Source organism: Centruroides sculpturatus, unplaced genomic scaffold (genome assembly GCF_000671375.1).
Source record: "Centruroides sculpturatus isolate CEXI.00-Female unplaced genomic scaffold, Cexi_2.0 scaffold948, whole genome shotgun sequence".
In the NCBI taxonomy this organism is placed as follows: domain Eukaryota; kingdom Metazoa; phylum Arthropoda; class Arachnida; order Scorpiones; family Buthidae; genus Centruroides; species Centruroides sculpturatus.
Window position 1 is genome coordinate 281,080 of NW_019385420.1, and position 17,036 is coordinate 298,115.

The 17,036-nt window shown below is 27.8% G+C and overlaps 1 protein-coding gene across 1 annotated transcript; it reads right to left on the reverse strand.

Moving 5' to 3' along the window:
- Positions 1–3,209: 3,209 nt before the first annotated feature.
- LOC111638820 (F-box only protein 22-like) lies at positions 3,210–16,776 on the reverse strand. The gene is made up of 4 exons (XM_023384569.1): positions 16,637–16,776; positions 16,278–16,468; positions 10,862–11,165; positions 3,210–4,951 (listed from the first exon to the last, which is right to left on the reverse strand). The coding sequence occupies exons 2-4, from the start codon at positions 16,458–16,460 to the stop codon at positions 4,131–4,133; spliced, it is 1,308 nt and encodes a 435-aa protein (XP_023240337.1). The 5' UTR covers positions 16,461–16,468; positions 16,637–16,776; the 3' UTR covers positions 3,210–4,130.
- Between the last annotated feature and the right edge of the window lie 260 nt (positions 16,777–17,036).

Genomic DNA, 17,036 nt, shown 5'->3' on the forward strand with positions numbered 1-17,036 from the left:
CTCAACAGTCCATTTAGAAACGTCGTTTTCTCACTGTTGAGGTAATCGTTGATACTCTGTCACAACACGCTATTTTATTAGCAAAATTTCGTTCGAGTCGTTACTTCACAAGATTTGTCAATTTGAGTCGCTACCAAGGAAGCTTTTGTTCGCTTCTTTGGTAGCGACTCAAAACCACCAAATTTTAATAAAATGAATGCCTCTTATCCACAAGCTATATAACAAGAAGACAATAGGATGTCTAAGAGTTAATATCTCAGGATGAGGTAATGATTAAGAAATAAAATTTGATAGGGTAGCTTGTGTATGAGAGGCATTGATGCTATGAAAATTTGGTGGTTAACCGGACCAATCTAACAGAGTACAGTGGGGACTTATTTCTTCGTAATATTAGTATTAAGTTTAACATATTTTGATTTTTACAGCTGTGGCGAGAAACGTTTAAAATTTACAACCTGTCGCGTCCTTTGATGTATACTAGGATGCGACAAAAGAGGCATTTGACATTGACCAGTATCGGCATCCTCGGAATTTGGCAGCCTGCGTGCATGCACCTACCAGGACCGTCTCCGATTCCATCCATAGCCACTGCAGGGAGCTATTTGACTAACAAGTAAGTGGATTGTTTTAAGATTTAAAAACTAAAGAATATTTTATGTACGTGTCTTTACAAAGCTATATTTAATTATAATTTTCTTTAAAAGTATATTCATGCAATTGAAGAATATTTTGTACCAGGTATGTACCGGTACATCCAGCACACATTTTATTTCACATTTTATTTTTAATTTTAGCTCTTATATTGTGGCTTGCGATTCAGAATGTAATAGTGATATTTAAAATACATTTAGAGATGTCTATGGATTTTACTGGCTTATCGAACAAACGATACAGATGGACCCTATACCATCACTGACGCACTATTAACTGATTGCCCCTAGAAGTCGGCTTCTTACAGAAACAGCTTTCCTATCATCAAATGTCACGGCACGCCAATGATGTTTATGGGTAAACTGAAAGCTTACAAGCTACATGAAACTTATGAAAGTTTTTGTAGTCCATAAATAAAATTCACAACAATGGGAATTAATGCATTTACAGTTAATCTTCAAAATCAACTATATTCAGGAATGTTCTTTCATAGAAGAACTTTTATTCTATGAAAATACAGCCACATCATAATTTGTTCCTAAAAGTTGTTCAAAAACTGATCTGTTCTAAAAGCAAAACAAATTTTTTCCATAAACAATATAGAATGCATTATTCCATTGCTGACCCACAAAATAAAGTCCTTTTTTTTACCTTTTTAGCTGTATTGAATGCATAAAAATGCCTATAAATGCAATGTAATATTATATATAATATAAGCACAATATATATTTATTGTGACATTCAGCTGCAATTTTTCATCATATTTTTAATTAATTTAATTTAAAATATATGCTCTCCACTTCAAATTAATAGTGTCTTCTCCCTGTACATCTTACTCTTCCTGTTAGCAATTGAATCTTACCAGTCATCTAACTCAGTGATTCTTAACCTTTTTGAAGTCATGAAACATTTTTGAATATCAGAAAAATTTGCAGAACAGCAAAATCACTGAGATCATAGAATAACAACAAAAATAATGCATGAACTTATCTTTTTATTAAAAATTATGAATTACAGAATACATAAACTAAAAAATAATTAAAAAATTATATCTGTAAAAACTAACTAAAATAATAAAACTTTTATAAAATGGATCTTCTTTAAGTCAATTGTAATGCAATATATGAGCTTGTCAGTTTTGCAGATTTCATCAATATCAGGTCTACTATATGATATAACTACCCTCACTTCATCTATATTAGTCTCTTGTTTTTTGAGTTTTTTTAAGTTGGTTAATGTGAAATCCAAGCTCTCACAAATATGTTGAAAACTGTAACAAAATTTTTAGTGTCTCATGTTGAGAGCTGGTTATTCAGATTAGACAAAAATCCAAAATTCCTCAAGAGTTATTTCAGATTTTTTCATTTTTAATGTACCATCCGTTGACAAGTTTTCTTGCATAGAGAATTCACAACTCAACGTATTAACTGCACCGAACAGATTTCGTATTAAGTCATAATTTTCTATATTTAAGGAAGGAAAGTAACTTGCAATCTTTTCTTTACACAGTATTAAATACCCAGTTATAGTGGAAATAATTCTCTCAGCATTTTTATGAAGTTTATATTTTTTATGATATTCAATTTTTCAGTGATACTTTTTCTGAAATGACAATGTTTATCAGTGGATGTCAAAATATTTTCATGTGTTCCTTGGATATTTGTATTAAGCTATTCAAGTAATTGAAAATATTGGCTAAGTATGTCAATTTAACAAACCAAATATCATTTTTAAAACATTTTATAAAAACATTTGTATCTTCATTTTAGAAAAGGCCAATAACTCATTCTTAAGTACTAAAAATGGACACAGCACTTGGCCATGAATAATAATCTTACTTCAGTGTGCAAAAGCAAAGATTTATACTGAGCTTCCATAGATATTCAAATTTTTAAAAAAGCATCTTAAGTTATCTTGACTTGATATAAGTTAACATTTTTACAACTTGTTGTAGTATAGATTTTAATATTGCCTGCAATATTTTTGAAACTAGGGATTCTTTATGCAAAAAATATTATTTAGATATAATATTTGAGTTTCTTGTCTTTGCAAGGATAACAAGAAAAGTTCAATGCAAAATGCAAGTTGTGTCTTGTCTGTATTGATTTTCACTTTGCACCAGAAGTTAATTGAAGCTTTCTACCCCTAAGCTTTCCATATCTGGTATCGGCTTTCATCTATCTAACTCCATTCTCGAGATTAAGGAAAAACAGACAAACAAGTGAATGGATGGACAACAGTGGGAATTTATTTATAGGTCTACAAATTTTTCAAATTGTAGCCCAATTATATTAATAAATTTTTGTTATTTAATTTAACTTAAGCATAAACATGAATTATAGGATGCTATTTACATTACATGAATGTCAATTAACATGGATTTTATTAATTAATTTGATTTAAATTCAACTTCGGCACATACTGAAAAAAGTAATAGTATCTTTCCCACATATGCATTGAAATCTAATTTAAATAGCAATGTCATTGATGTCACATTGCTATTTAATTTACGCTTGAGTCATTAGACATCACGATTTGTATCATGACTCCTAATGACACAAGGAAATCTTGGTGCCACTAACTTATAAATCAGTATTTCTGTTGTTGATTGGTTGGACCTTCGACTTTCTTTAACATAGGAATTATAGGGAGTTGTCCATCTCTCTCTAATCTAGGGCTGGTTCTTGCCAAGTAGCTTGTTTGGCAACCAAGTTATCATACGGCAACTGGAGCAATTATGAGTTCAAAATTCTATTTGTGAACCAAATTGTTCTAAAAGTAAGTTGATCAGAAAAGTAACGTTTGATAGACCTGATAAACCCAACAGATTGACAGTATTTGAAACTTGTTATAATTGCTTCAGCTTCCAAATGAAACAGAACATATTGTACTTGATTGTAAATATACTAATTTTACCCAAAAGATAACTTTAGTATTATAGTACAGTCAAACCTCTGGTTACAAACACCCATTTATGAACAAAATTTTGAATGCCATATTTGCTCCAGTTGCCATATCATAACTCAGTTTCTGAACAAGTTGACAGAGCTGACTACCGATGATCAACTTCCTATATTTTCTATGCTAAATTCTTAAAGTGAGGTTTGACTGTATTTGGTTACATACATTCACTCATCATGATTAAATTGCTATCATTGTTCAAATTAATAAATGAATGTATAAAATTATCATTGTAACATTTATTACTTGATCTTCGTTTAAAACTTTGATATTTTGGTCTACTGTCACATGTGTTTAACAAAAATGAACTGCAGAGTCAAAAATCATAATTACCTCAGTTCTATTCTACATTTCATATATTTTTAATATACACTGAAAAATTAAATACAGTAAGAATAATGTTTACAATAAAAGATTCTCTTAAATTATAAAAATATATGTTTTTAACATAGGAAACTTTATTACATAGCATACATTATACATATATACTGTTTATTGTTTCTAATATTGGTAAAATATTAAGATACTAATGTTTGTAGAGAGATAAGGACAAATATAGTTGTGTAGCCATGATACCAATTATCATCTTTGTCAAAATTTGAATGAACTTTCTTTCCATTCTGTGGTAAATATTCATTTCCAATTTCTCCTCTCCCAAATAATCCAAAAAGAGGAACATTTGGAAAAATTTTATGAAATGCTTCAGCTTCAACATTAGATTTATTGTAAAGACCACATCCTCTTCCACAACATGCAAACATGAAAGCAATACAATTATTTTCTGGTATGTTACAATTTTTTAATTTTGTAAGTTTAGCTAAAACTTTTTCTTCTGTGTTTATGTCTTTGTCTAAAATTATCGAAGCAGTTTGAATATTGTCTCCTGCAAATGCTAATCCAGTAAACAATTTATATGCTTCTTCTCCATTCTTAGTTGGTGCAGCTATTTTATCAACTACGGCTCCACCTATTGCCAACTGATTATCTTGTTTTGTCAAATAGTGTTCTATTATTGTTTTAGCTGTTAATAGGTTATCTGGATTATGTTGAAAAAATATGAGCAAACAACCTAAATGTTTGTCCTTTGGTATACCCATTAATTCATACACAAATGAATTGACATTGTCATTTTTTCTCAAAGCTTTCTCGTGGCTTTTCGATATACTAAACTGATATATTTCTATTCCAGGCAACATGGGCAAAAAGAGAGCAGATAAACCAGGTGCAAATTCTGCTTCAATTGGTGTTACATTATATATAGGAGTTCCTACTATTCCTAATCCTGCACAACTCACAATCCTACAAGATCTTGGTAGATTGGATTCTAGAAAATCTGTCACTGAAAGTTATTTATTTTCATTAGAAAATTATGTAATAAAAATTTTATAATTGTTTTATAATGTATTTAATTAATAAGAATAGTTTAATACAATAACATATTAAAATTTTTAAAAATAAATACACAAAATTTTGAAACTAATCCATAAAATTCAATAAAATAATATCTAGTTAAACTCAATCTTTAATATGAAATTAAAAGATTTTTATTACTTTAACTAATTAAAATTTTAAATAACATCTTCAGATTTCTTTACACAACTTATATTTAGAATTTTTTTAAACACCTTGATTTTTATAACGTTTTATTAATTATACTTCTTAAACAGTCAACTTTCCGTTAAATATGTTTGTATGATTCATTATTCCAAAATTTCACTGATTCCATAATGAATTAAATATTAAATTAATAATTTTATAAAATTTGCTTGACTAGTTATTGTAAACATTGTTACCAAAAAGTTTAATAGAAACTATTTTTCTGATATATAATTGCTTGAAGCAATCCAATTGCACAATGGAAAAGTTTACTTATCACATAATTATATTAATTAATTCTAAAATAATAATTTTAAATATAAATTATTTGAAATTTAAGTTAACCAATTAACTGTCTATTTATTGGGTATACAGTAATCCCTCAATTTATGCAATTAATTGGTTTCACAAAAATACATATAAATGGAGATACAGTAGTACTGTAAATCAACTATTCATACCCTGACATTGAAAGAGAACATATCCCTCTCCAATTACAAATAATCCATGAAAACAGAGATAATTTACAGCAAAGCAAAATTTGATACATTTATTTTCATGTTGTTATGTTTATTTTTTTGATTCTTCAGATCAAATTATAGTGAGACACCACTTAACGCGGGGGATTAAGTGCGTTCCTAGACAACAAAGCGCTAAACGAAACAGCATTAAATGAGGTCATTTTAACAGAATAAATAGAGGTAGGGAAACACACAACCAAAAAATACAAAAAAATTTACTTTAATTTTAAGTTATTTTTATATTAATTTGTATAATAATATATGTTAAATAACACATAAAATATGCACACAGAAATGTATAATAATATATTAATTACTTCATTTTTTCTATATTAATAGTTCATTTTTTGTGATGAAGGTCTTGACTTTTCTGAAATTCTTGTTTTTTTTTTGCAAGTAATGAAGTTTCATTGTCACTTTTTTCTTTCCTTAAGCAAATGTCGGTAGCAGAAGTTGCATCCAAAACACCTCGTCTTGCTTTTGCACTCATTTCAAAATTTAGATCATTCACTACAATTTGATCAACGATTTCAATTATTGTTACCAAACTTTTACTAAGGAAATCTGTAGAGAAATTTTTTGGGTTCTTCATTTTCAGAATCACTATTTTATAGTTCTACATGGATTCCCTGTTCTGCCAGTTCTTGAAGATCATCGTTGATAAGACTCTCACCAAAATCCTGCGGTAACTCCTCCATATCCTGTTTGTCTACATCTCCTAGTCCTACTGTATCAATTAGGTTGAGTTTGATCAACCTAACGATATAGTGATAGGCTCTTCTTGTTGAGAATTCTTGGATACCTTCAGCCATAACTTCTTCCACACTTCCTCCATGCATTTATCAGTTAATTCTTCCCAAGCGAAGCTGATATTGCCTATGGCATCCATGATGTTATATTTTTTTCAAAATTACACCAAACATACATAGATTTAAAGAAACATACATAGATTTTTTTCCACCTTTTTCTAATTGGTTAGTGTTCATCAATAATCATATTATGTGCAAATCAATAAAATGCCACGATAATTTAAATCAGTGTAAATTTTGAGCTTTTTTTTTAGGCTTCAAGCAGACGGTGTTATATCAAATCAGCATTAAGCGAGGCAGCATTAAGCACAGTCTTACTGTACAAAAAATAAACATAAAACATTTTTCTCAATCCACATGTACTGTACTTTACATTTTTAGAAAGAAGACATAATACAGGATTAAAAGATAATTGTAGTTTCTGATGTGATGCTGATGATTTCACAATTTGTAAATAAACAATGGTATTTGAGAGACATCATGTGAACTAAATGCTAGGCACACAAAATATTTAGATGCAAAAATGTGACATCAATATGATATGGCAACCATAAGTACAGTACTGTACATGGAAGCAAAGGAATCATCATCACTTCAGCAACTTGTCAAATGTACATTGTTCCATTTGCATACATGTACTTGTGGATGATGCTCCTAGTGTCAAAATATCATTTATGTGCACCATCACTAAGACAGTTGATCTCATACCTTCCAGAAGGTTAAAATTTAAAAATTTTACCACAATAGTGAATTCATACAAATGGAGGCATTACTGTATTAAATTCAATTTAAACATTGATGATTACAAATCAATTAAAAGTGAATGGTGAACAGATATAAATGTCAAAAAATATTTTTTTTTTAAATTTTGTATATCATTACTGTGATTTTATTGATTCCTAGTAATTTTAAAAACTTTTAAATAATTTTAAAAATTGCTCATTAATTGTTCATTGAAAAAATTAAGAATTACATATATAACAATAATTAAGATTATGATTATTATTACTGATCTTGCCTAAAACTTTTGAGATAGAAAAAATTAACAATAATATGAATATTTGCAATTCATTTCTTTTTTTCATTGTATATTAAAAGTAGAAATATTACTTTTGTAACTTAAAATTATTAAAAATTAAAAAAAAAAACTGTGTAGTTTCTCACAAAATTGTAATAAAAGTTTGCATTGCTTTTCATCTCAAACTTTATTAAAAAATGGACTGCATAAAATTGGTATTTTCAAAACAAAACAAAAATATGAATCAAACCTTTATCTGATGTTCCAATTATGTAATAATTAGTTAAACAACAAGTATTTCTTAATTATTAAAAAGCAAAATAATCCCTTCAACAATAGATATGATCTAAAGTGAAATTATCCAAATTTCTTTTAAATTTGCAGTGTAAAAATTAAAATAAAGTTTGCTTACAGCAAATAATAATCACATTACTATAATATTCTGTATAAAAATAAAATTAATCTATACTGATATTATAAAGAGGTAAAGTTTGTAAGTTTGGATGTAGGAGGTAATCTCCAAAACTATTCATCCGATTTCAAAAATTCTTTCACCAATATTTAGAATTGACCTTCTGGGTGGGCATAGGTCATTAAACATTCATATAAATTAAAAGATATAATCTAGGATTAAGGCTTTTATGTCCAAGATGGCGCTAACTCCACGAGTACGACGACCTAAGTTTGCTTTTCTGTGAGGCATTATGCTTTTCTGTGAGGATGAACTAAAGCAGATCATCATCTATCTATCTATATAAATAAAAATGTAATGTTCATTTGTTCCTACCGATTCCTTTGAAATTTTGATACAATGTTCCATTTGAATATGCATGTGTTTTTATGAATTTGCACATATATAACAATAGTGACTATTTCTATCTGTAGTTAAATTTTAATTTAAAAAAATAATGGCTACTCAGTGGCTACTTTTCAGTTAATGACATTTGTGTTGTGGTGTTTTGCAGTGACACCTTGGAAAAAGGATTATATTCTTTGTTAATGCATGGAATTGGTGCTATTATCAAAATGAAGAATGATGGACCTTATTTGATCTAGTGTTAAGTTATAGAGGTAGAAATTAGGTTACATGTATTTTTTCTTTTTGAACAATAAGACAAGTTTTACAGAATATCAAGTTCCAGAGTCAAGATTCTGTATATCTATATAAAAAAATAAGCATTAAAAAATGTCACATATAGCCAATCAGAATCAGTGTTTCATCTAAGACACATGATCTACATTTTACTAAACTACAAGTTTAATATTGCATTCCAGCAAAGTGTCACAAATATTTTTCTCTTGCTTCAAAGATTTAATCAAGAATTTCAAATACAACATATTTTGATTTAAAAGTTCATCCTAACTTGCACATATTTTGAGAAAGTTATATATTTATTAAATACTTTTGTAATTACTTTCATGTTTATAGCTGTTTGAATCAAAAACCAACATGTACACACCAGATACACTGTACAGTACATATGTAATACACCAACTACTACTGGATTATATTGGGCTATTATATTGTAATTATTTTAAATTAAATACTAAATAATTTGTTACTGAAGGAAGGCATTATGCACCATCTCTTATTAGATTTTATAATTATAATTAAATTAAATAATAATAAAATAAATAAGAATTTTCTAATTCTGGAAGAAAAGAATTAGCCCAGAGCAGGACTTGAATATGCAACTGCCGCTTACCATGCAAATGTGTTGTCAGTTATGCTACCCAAGCCTCCAGTCTGATCTCTTCCAGAGATATTTTAAAGAGATAACCATCATCGGTTACATATGTGCTGACTGGTGCTGCATTCAGTGTCCAAGTCCTGTAAACACTCAGCACAATTCCAGCATGGTACATATATATATATATATACCAACATCTACAAACCCAATGTATTGAACATACATAATACACCAACAACTACCAGATTATATATCACATGATACCGAGTGCCATACTTGAACTTTTTAACATGTTTTTCTGAATGACTACTAGTTAAGTACATTTTTATAATAATATCAAATATTTTCTGATCTTGAAGATAATATCATTAAACTGGTTTAAAAAATGAATCAATGTTCACATATTTTACATTAGATAAAAATTTAAAAAAATCCATCAATATGTTGCTTAACTTTCCTGACATCATTTAAAATTTTGTTGGTGCCATCTGTTGTGATATGATATTTTATTTTAAAAAATTATATTTTTAATTATTATAAAATGGAAAAAACTTAATTTTGAGCATAGGGATGGGCTTTATAAAAAAATTGTAAATGCTAATAATGAGTAAACTCGTCATTAAGTCTAACCCCACTTGAGATATGACATATGACCCATCTCTATCTATCCAACCCTTAACTTTTAATCACCAAAATTTAATAGGCATCAATCCCCTAATACACAAACCTCCTGCAAAATTTCAGAAATTTTTGAGAAAAGGTATAGGAGTTATTAACTTTTAAAGTAGGTGTACAAAATTGGCATCCTGAAACCCATCGACAACGATACATACAGAATCCTCGACTTTTTTTTTTTTACATTTCTCAATGTTTCAAACACCTGAGACCAAAAAATGTAAAAATCTCAGAAGGGCCATTTTTTGAATTGATTGCCATATTTTCCCTGTTGTATACAGCAGCCAGGAAAGTAATAAATTAAGGTCAGCATTACATGGGATTAAATGTGACTGGTTTGAAAATGAAATTAAAATGACACATCAAACCATTTTAAACATAAGTGCAAATTAAATGACATCTGAAGAAGAGTTATTACATTGAAATATGTAGGTAACAAAAATAAAAATAAATTCAAGATGTTTGTGTAGATCAGTGAATCTTTCCTGTAAATATGCATGAATAAGTATAATCATTTTGAACATTTGCTTTAAAAAAAATATTAGTAAAATCATTAATGGCAGTAGTTCTAATTATTTTCTTACAATGCAAATGAGATCACTAAATGAGCAAACATTAAATAAAAGTGGTAAATTTTTAAAAACTTTTTTTTATAATATAAAATTTAAACATTAAATAGTTTAAAGAAATCAATAATATTGAAAATTTGAATCATACATCGTTCATCATATCACAGATTTACTTCAGGTATAAATATTTATGTTTAATCCAATAAAAGTTTGAAAAATATAAATATTTTTAATGTCTGTCAAATTTTAATGGAGATCACTAAATGACAGATTATAAAGTATAGTCATAATAAAATGTAAGATTGCTCCTCATTAAACAACAATAAACAAAAATTTTAAAAATAATTTATACTTAAATAATCTTACTTACATGAATCATTGTAATGATTTCTATCTGATACAATATAGGATTCTTCAGCACTTTTACTTTTACGTTTTCTTTTTCTACATATTGGCTCAGAATTTGTATAGCTTGTAAAGTTACTAAAATAATTTTCTGGTTTTTTAAATATTTTGTTTGAACCAAACAAAATTACTAATTCAGGTTCACTTCTTGCTGTTTTTAATACATCATAAAAATGAACACCAATATCCACTTTATTCTGAGCATAACAGCTTTGTTCAGAGTTATGAACAGAATGGGAAGAAACACAACATCGTCGTCCTTCATATATCTAAAAACAATGACAATAATCTGTTAATAATTATCAAATTTTAAACTTAATAATAATTTAATTTAAAAATATATTGTAGCAATTATTATATATTTCGAAGATCCAAACAGCTTAAGAAGTAACAAAAACGATGTCTGAGAAATAAAGAACATTAAAGAGCTCATAATGGAACCTGAAATTAATCTGATGACAGAAGAATGCCAAGGACTCTCAAATGAAGAACACCAAGAAACCCAGCAAGATATGTTTTCTTACGAAAAAGAAGATTAATGCTGATATCTGCTATTAAAGATCTTTTGAAGAAGTGAGAGGATAAACAACAGTCTTAGAATGGCATTCAAACCTGGTTGAGGTTAATAGGCTTAGGAATCTCTAGAATTACAATGCTATTAATTACTTGTAAAATATCCTGAAGAAGAGAGAAAAGCAATCAACATTAGACAGATTTTTTCCGTTTATGGTGGGAGTTAAACCCCACCATAAATGGAAAAAACATGACTAATAAAAATGCAAGACTGTGTGTATACATGTATTTCTATTATTACATATAAGTAAACGTAGTAAGAAAGTATATATTTTTTATTTTTTGGGACTCCAGAACAAATTAATCAAATTCCCATAAAAACCTATGGTAAATCGATAACGGTTAACAAACAATTCAGATAGTGAACAAAGTCTTGTAACGGATTATGTTCGTTAACTGATCACCCACTGTAATTTTTGCCTTAGGACAATTTTATTTTTTTAAATCAGTAATTACTGTTTGAAATCTGAAGATCTATAATATGAAGACAAAACTGACACTATTGTATTTAATCTATATTATGATATCTTATTTTTATACACCTTCTAATTAAAAAGCTTTTCATCCACTCAAAAAGAAAATTTTTATTAAAAATTGATTATAATCGATAGTTTAAATGCAAATTTGAATCTGTCAGATAGAAATATATCATTGTTTTCATCTCATTTAAATAATTATGAATAGATGACAATCAAAAGTACCATATATGTAGAACATAGAAGATAATCAGAATTCTCAATTAAATTCACTAAATTTTGTTATATCACTACAGTGAAATGTGGCTAATCATTATTCTGATAAAAAAAGAATACTTTCCTATTGGCTTATAATAATTATTTCAATTAAACTGTCTACTTTGAATATAAAATGAAATGCAAAAATACAAGAAAATAAAATATTTATCTTAAAAATATTCATCTTAGAAAATAAAACACAGTATTTATCTTCTAAATAACAGAATAATTGTAATAAATGACTCATTCTTCTATTATACTTGTGCATATAAATATTAGTAGTTTAATTATCATATTAGTTTAATTGCACATTGCCATATTTTGAAACTTGAATGTTTAAACACCTAATCATTGCCAACTGCTTTACTGATAATCATGTTTCTACTAGAAAACAAACTTAACAATAAAACTTTCTTTTATTGAAAAAAGTTTATCTTGACAATTAAAAGTAAATAAATTAAAATACGTATAAAATATATTGTGATTAAAACTACTTTTCAAATAATTGTAATTATTAGATTAAATAAATATAATTACACTTATTAAATGTATTCAAGATAAAAAACTGCATAATTAAATTGCATTATTTTTATAAAATACTAGCAGACCCCGCCACGCGTTGTTGTGGCTCAAAATGTATCTATTATAAATTTATAACACTTCCCCGTGGGGGGGGAAATTTTTCGAAAAATTTCTTCTTAGTGTACATTCTGTTGACGTACCCTATTAAAACGCAAAAAACCGCATCTAAAATAGTATAAATAGAAGCAGAGTTCTTTACAGTAAGCCTTAATCCCAACCATCTCCCTTCAGTGGGGGGAATTTCAACACGTATATTATATAAAAACACGTGCGTATTCGAATGCAGCGTTGTGTCAAAATTTCAAAGGAATCGGTAGGAACAAACGAACATTACATTTTTATTTATATAGATAGATAGAAGATGATCTGCTTTAGTTCATTTTCACAGAAAAGCAAACTTAGGGTGTCGTACTCGTAGTGCCATCTGTTGGACATAAAAGCCTTAACCTAGATTATATATTTTAATTTATATGAATGTTTAACGGAATAATACACAGCCTATGTCCACCCTGAGGTTCCATTCTGAATATTGGTGAAAGAATTTTTGAAATCGGATGAGTAGTTTCAGAGATTACCTGCTGCAAACAAATTTACATACATACATACTTACAAACATTACCTCTTTATAATATTAGTATAGATTCATGATTTATGATGATTTGAGAATATACTGATATAGTTCAAACCTCATAGTGTTATAAGTATTAAATACTAAAATATTTTTAATTGAATTTTCAAAATATGAATTTATGAATGAAATTAAATATTTAATTAGGTTTCCATTACTGGTTTTTTGTAAACTTTAAAGAATTAAAAGCTAGTGGCTTTCTTTCTTCAGTAACACATCACACAAGGAACAGTTGATTTATGTATTTTTTATTAAACATAAATCAACTGTTCCTTGTGTGATGTGTTACTGAAGAAAGANTTTATAGACTTTAAAGAATTAAAAGCTAGTGGCTTTCTTTCTTCAGTAACACATCACACAAGGAACAGTTGATTTATGTATTTTTTATTAAACATAAATCAACTGTTCCTTGTGTGATGTGTTACTGAAGAAAGAAAGCCACTACCTTTTAACTTTTGAAATTAAATATATTGTTGATTAAAATTAAAAAACGGCTGATGTATTTGCATAAAAATATATTTTAACCATTTTACATTTTTTACAGAGACATAGTCTCAAGTCATCTCTGTAAGTGAAAATTGTTTTTGGACTTTTGCTGGCAATTGTAAACAATGGAATTATAAAGACATTTTGTATCTTCAATATACTGTATTTTTATAAATTTATCGTTATTTAAATACTTTTTGAAACTTCTGTTTAAGAAAAATGTGTTTTATTTTGCAGTAAACACATCTTTTTTATTGAGGACAAAGATTTTATCAGATACTCAATCTAATAGTGGCAAAGAAATATTCAAACTATCAAACAGTTTAAATTTAAAAATCTGAAAATTATCTAGCTCTAGGTTTTACAATAATTTTCTTCTTCCTCTTTCGTTTTCTTTTATTAAGCAATTCATAATTTGTTTCTGTATAAATGAACTCAAGCATTCATTTTTATATAGTTACATTTACTTGCTAGTCATTTATCACTTTAAACATAACTTGATAACACTCCATGTTGTTTTCTTTTTAACATTGAAAAATATGAATATTTTCATAATTTGTCTAAGCATTTTTTTCTTAATTTAAAAAAATATTTAAACTATGGTAAATTGACTATTTTCACATTGATATTCTAATATTTAGATAAAACAAAGAATATAAATTTTTTGTAGTCTTTGTTCTACTTAAATTTGGTTGAAATCTCATCAATAAAAAGTGAGGTGAAAGTTAATTAATGAAAGATACAAAATAAATTAATAAAATCAATACATTAATAAACAATTGTATAAATTATTAATGTATGTAATGTATTTGATACATATATGAAAGAGCTGATATATAAATCATACAGTATGAATATAAAGCTAAGAATTGTAAACTTCATATCAAAATATTGTTGTTCTTAACAAAACAATTTGTTCTGATTATTTTAATGTGGCAGTATCATCGCTTACCAGCAAAATGTATTTGTAATCTCAATTGTATTGACCATATAAATTTGCCCAAATAGATCTGCTAGTATAATAATCATCAGAGTGACCAATAATCTAGGCAAGTAGAGGCAATATAGCCAGTTTAATTCTAACAGAATGTATTTATATGGGGTTTTTTCAAATTTGAGTACAGAGTGTATGATAAATTATACATTATTTTATTGACATTTTAACAAGAGCACAATATGGTATCCTACCACATTTTAGTGAGAGCACATCACGAAAACCAAAGTAAAATTTTGGTTATTTTAAATTACATTATCCCACTCAGAATTTACACCATGTATTTTTAATTAAAAAACACAGTTTATCAACAATTATAATTTTATTTTTATCAAGAGACCAAATTATCATTTGCATAAATTTGAAATTTAATTAATCAGCCTATACCTTATCATTACACATTTGTATACAAATACATATTGAAACCAAATACAGTGGTACCTCAGGATACGAAATTAATCCGTTCCGAAACTGAGATTGTATCATGAAAATGTCGTAAGGTGGATCATTTTTTCCCATATGATTACATGTAAAACCAAATAATTCGTTCCACACGAAAAACACACTCAAATGAAAGCTAAGTAGTACATTGAAAAAAAGTAATAATAATAATAACTTTAGTAAGGAAAACACTGAAAAATGCATTTTGTAGTTGTAAATGAATAAATAATCATAATAGAATAATAATTGATAAAAAAAAATGTAGTTTTATTTGCACTTTACCTTTGAGGATAGACGACGGTGAAGGTATAAACTGATGGTGGAACAAAGGGAGAAGGAAAATGATACTAAAACTTAACTTTCATAACATAATGTAACAATAACTTAGAAAAGATTTAAAAAATTATTGTTGTTTTATGTATATATTGTGTTTTTTAATTTTTATTCACTACTTTTTGCTTTCTTTCCTTCACTTCCACCAGCACTTTGACTGGATAGAGGTTGCTTGGTAAAATACCTTTCCTAAGAAGTTTTGCTTTGCCTACTTTTTAAAATGTTTCTAAAATGACTTTGGCAAATGTCATTACTCCGGTAAAAAGCAGCAACACGGCCACTGTGAACCTTTTTGGGATGTTTCTTTTCAATAAAATCAGTCACTTTCTGTTAATACCTCAAGATTTCCTTTATCGAGCGAGATCCTTCCACGACGAAGCAAACATGCGGACTGAGACCAATGAACAGAAGTGAATAAAAAAATGGCACTGTGAACTAATGTAACGTTGTATGGTGAGTTTTTGTTCGTATCATGGAGCAAAAATATTCGAATTTCATGTCGAATCCTGAAAATTTCGTATGCTGGGGCATTCGTATCCTGAGGTACCACCGTATTTGTTACTTATGAAATAATAAAATTTTATGTTACATTAAACTTATTTTGAATTACCTTAAAGATCCTAAATATATCATGTCTCTGTTTTGCAATCACTTTAGAAACATTATGCCATAACTTGCATACATTTCCACATCGTTTTAAATCCTTAATACAGAAGTTTTTTAGAATATTTTCTACAATTGGCGGCATCGACGACAGCACTATACCAATCCCTTCGTCCGTAATCCTCGACATTTTCTCACCTGAAATTAAAAATTGAAAATACTTTCACAATTCGGCTTTTATCCAAATTATAATTAAACTAATTTTTAATATTCAATGAATGTCTTTCACGTGACATAAAACTGCTTTCTTCAATAAAAGTTTCCTTTCATCTAGATTTTCCGTTCAAGATATTCTTTAGTACTTACCACTACCAAAATTACAAAACGATATATACAAATATATCGTTTACTTATATTTACAGGTTCTATTCTAATAAATGCAAAACTTTATTATTAATGGTGCAAATCTGTCCTGCAATCCCTACCGAAATGCGTGAACTTTAAACAATCGCGCCATCTGGCAACAAAAGATTCTTCGTATTTTAATGTAATATTTTATATAATTTTATTATTTGCTTTCGTTCATCCTTGATTAGTATAAATTTAGTAATTATATTAATATGAAATTTAAAATATCATTGAAAAATGTAATTTAAATTTTCTATATTAGTTGTTTTTTTTTCTACGGAATGTTGTGTATCGGAATTCATATATGGCTTTGTTGACAAGACTATGTCTTGTTTATAAAATCGTACTGCCACCCGTT